Source organism: Sardina pilchardus, chromosome 23 (genome assembly GCF_963854185.1).
Source record: "Sardina pilchardus chromosome 23, fSarPil1.1, whole genome shotgun sequence".
NCBI lineage: Eukaryota > Metazoa > Chordata > Actinopteri > Clupeiformes > Clupeidae > Sardina > Sardina pilchardus.
In genome coordinates, this window is record NC_085016.1 from 27488623 (window position 1) to 27492432 (window position 3810).

At 43.8% G+C, this 3810-nt stretch overlaps 1 protein-coding gene across 1 annotated transcript in view; it reads left to right on the forward strand.

Moving 5' to 3' along the window:
* The window catches only part of vps8 (VPS8 subunit of CORVET complex), an 85671-nt gene extending 83013 nt beyond the window's left edge, over positions 1 to 2658 (forward strand). Inside the window, exon 45 of the mRNA XM_062527528.1 lies at positions 2458 to 2658. Coding sequence (XP_062383512.1) covers positions 2458 to 2601 — 144 coding nt within the window. The 3' untranslated portion in view covers positions 2602 to 2658. The remainder of the gene's footprint in view (positions 1 to 2457) is intronic.
* The last annotated feature ends 1152 nt before the right edge of the window (positions 2659 to 3810 follow it).

The following is a 3810-nucleotide window of genomic DNA, read 5'->3' on the forward strand; positions in this document are numbered from 1 at the left end:
CTGCATGTGCATGTGCGTGCATGTGTGTCATTGTGTGTGTGTGTGTGTGTGTGTGTGTGTGTGCGCAATTGCACGTGTGATTATACTTTCTCTTTGGCAAACGCAACACTTATGAATTATATATTTTAAATTATTTTCAAAGGGCAAATTTCAGTGTCGTATGGTTTTGTAATGAATGTATTTATGTTATGATGCGTTCTCTCTTTTGCGCTTAAATCGCTCTAGTTTCCCGCCTTCCTTGATGACAGCTTCTAGCTGTCAGAATGAACAAGGTTCAGCTGGACGTCACTGTGGCTCGAGATCACTAATGATCTCTTTTGGACGTATAATGCACCTTCATGTCGTAAATTCTAGGGGCGAGGCCATTAAAACGAGCATACTGTATATAGAGGCGTGATATTTAAATTGCGCTTGTTTCCAGCCGCCACATTTATCAACACACGTTTATTCTTACGCTAGAATTGGAGTGATAGGAAAGTTTGATGAATCACAAGTGAGCCTCGTCGTAAGATGGTTCCTGCGCTCAGATATACGTTGGTTTCTACGCTCGGTTGATAAATGAGGGCCAGTGTGTGTGTGTGTGTGTGTGTGTGTGTGTGTGTCCAAGCATCTTCAAAGTGCTGCTCCTCTGCTGACCTGTAAGGCGGCTGCGGAGGGCTAGATTATGCTGTTTGATTCTCACCATTCCCCATTTAAATGGACATTGATTGCTCTAGTTGAGCAAGACTCCTCTGGGTCCCCTTCCAACCAGCAGGCCCAGTCAGGGTATTATCACTAATGAGAGATTGGAATGCATGTGTGTGTGTGTGTGTGTGTGTGTGTGTGTGTGTGTGTGTGTGTGTGTGTGTAAGTGCATGTATGTGTGTGAAATGGAGAGGGAAAAGAGTTAATGGAGAGAAATCTTGTCTTGAGAAGAATGTATTAGTGTGTCTACAGTATGTGTATGTGTGTGGGTTTAATATGAATTTGCCTGTGTGGTGCCAGCTTTTGTGTTTGTGTGTGCCTCAACTAAGAAGTATGATGTTCAGCTTATTTGTGTAGTTTATGCACTACTCAGGTTTGCAAACCAATGTATGGAAGAGCACCGCTTGATGCACTTGGAAGTGTCCGCCTCAGCAGGCTTCTCTCTCAGGCCTCTCTATTTTTCATTATCTCTCTCTCTCCCTCTCTCTCTCTTTTTTTCTCTCTCTCCTTCCCTCTCTCTCTCTCTCTCTCTCTCTCTCTCTCATATTTCACACCTGTACCTTCTCTCCATGGGTCTGCTTTCATCACCCTTCCATTGCTCTCTCTCTCCCTCTCTCTCTCTCTCTCTCTCTCTCTCTCTCTTGTATGGAGTGCATCATTGTATCGCCTCTGCGATCCGCGGCTGCAGACTAAATCAATACTCAGATGAGCCTTGGCAGCAGAGCGGACGCAAATAAACAAACATCCTCCGTTTCTGTTTTCCTCCGTGCCCGACTCTTCCTGCGTATTCTGATAAGAGCTTGTTTTGAGTCGGGCCCGATAAACAGACTACAACAGGCGAGCGGGGTATGGGTGGGGGGGGGGGGTTGGGGGGGTTCCACCCGGCTGGACCAGCGCCTTGTTATCAGACAGAAGGCATGAATGAGCTGGTAACGACCCTGTCAGAGCGAGCCTTTTGTGGGAAGAAGTACGGCGCGAGTGCCACGCGGCTGTTGTGTCTTTTACTGCCGTCAAATGATCTCCCTCCGCACTCCGTTATGTTATTGCGTTCAGATGCACAGTCGCCTTCTGCTGCGGCTGACGGCACTGCCATTAGGTAGCGTTTGCACAGATGCACGGATGCTTGAGTGCTCTCGTAAGCACTGTAGTGAATCTATATGTAAGAGCGGTTTAAGACAACCGGTTTATGTGCCTACTTTTTTAAACGAGTGTGCACTAGCTTATAAACGAGTGTGCACTAGCTCGCTCTACGTCGACGACTCTAGTTCCGTGACTGCACGGCTTGACCTCTACGAGACTGGTGCGCAGGGAGAGGCCTCGGAGGGCTGTCTTGTGGTGAGACTGCAAAGTACATTGAGGCGAGGTCAGCACAGGTCAGCTCCCGTGGGATTGTTTTAGTCCGCTCTTAATTAACTTTGAAGTCAGTTTTGCCCGAGCAATAATAAATCACTTTGCAGCAGTGAGGACAGGAAGTCATTGGTTCTCTGGTTGCGAGTTGCCAGTTTAGACTTTATTCTGTGTGTGCTAAAATGGTACATGTTAAAGCTGTGAAATTTGAAAATAATGTGTTTGATTGTCAGTAATTAAAGCATAAATGTGCTAATTTAGATGGCTATTATCATTTGCGGTAAGCTCATTCATGCTGTTTTTAAGGAGATTATATTATCTGATTGTCAGTGGGTGTTCTGGTGGATGTGTTGTTGTGTCTAAATGGGATTATTTGATGTTGTGATTTTATTGTGGTAAATATTTTCCTTTTCTCCTGTGTTTTAGTTGGCCATCCTCTCGGACCTCGCCACCTCGCACACCAATGAGAAGGCCAGTCTACTAAACCCCGCCCACCCAGGAACTGCAAGCATATTTCACAGCGAGAATTTCCAGCTCAAGCTTTCTCCTCCGCCATTGGTGGAGGAGTGACAATGTCCTGCCCTCTGTTACAAATCTCAATAAAAGCACTACCATATCTGTACTATGTATTGAGGGTTTGTCTTTCTCAGAAAAAAGGTTTCATTATTGACCTTCAGTTGCAAGTTGTATCAGATAAAAGCTGAGTACATGTGTGTAAAGTGTAAGCATAGCATACAGTTACAGGTAGGACTAGGAAATGGGTAAAAATGGTCAATGGCTCAACATCTTAATGTTTTCCAGACTAATCGAATCTTTTCCAAGGTTAAGGGTTCTTCAGGACTTCAAGTGCTTAAGTGCACATGTTGTCCCTTTGGAAAAACCTCTGTGTAGAATCTTTGGTTTTAAATAGCCATTCATATGCTTCCACTGCTGAGTTGGATGAGTTGAGTGGGGCAGCTGGAGGAGCTCTCTGCTCTTCTAATGGGTCTCAGCCATCCTCCACTGGAGAGAGGTAGACCAAGCACCCGGGTCAAGTCCGATACATCGACGTATCTTGGATAAGTGTGTTTTGTGTGTGGGTGAAGCTTTGAATGCAGTCTGTATGGGAAATGGTTAGGCGACACCTTGTACATTACTGAGTCTATATACAATGTACGTAGCATTGTAAACATGGCAATACATTAGGCATTTATAATAATCGATCATAACTACCGGTGTACGATTAAATATGATACTGGACCAGGAAGCCATGGACTTTTCTTCCTACAGATGCAGGTTTTGTTCTAACCTCTCTACTTTGGTTTGTCTGTACCCTCACCACATCATTACACGCAGAAGTGTAATTATATTTTGATCGTTGTGGTATAAAATAGCGACGTGGCACCTTGCCCTGTGAGCATCACCATAAGCCCATCCAGTGATTATGCAAATAAACGCCCTTGTTCAGAACGCCACGAATAATGTAATTTAGCTCTCAGTCAAAAGTTTGAAGTTATTAACTACCATAAATGCAAATAAGTTACACTTTAAGTAAAAATAGGTATAAAAACACATTTTCAGTCTATAGTACCTGTACTTATGTATTATAAGTATTTATGTTAGTGTCAGGGAGTGAATGTCGGTTTTAGGTTGTCAACACATAACAAATAATGAACATTATGTAAATGTGCCATGGGTTTGTATTTACAGAAAACAATGTACTTGATATATTATTACTGGCAAATGTGGGGTGTAGATAGAGGTTGAATAGACATTGGCCAACATTTAATGCTTCTCCCC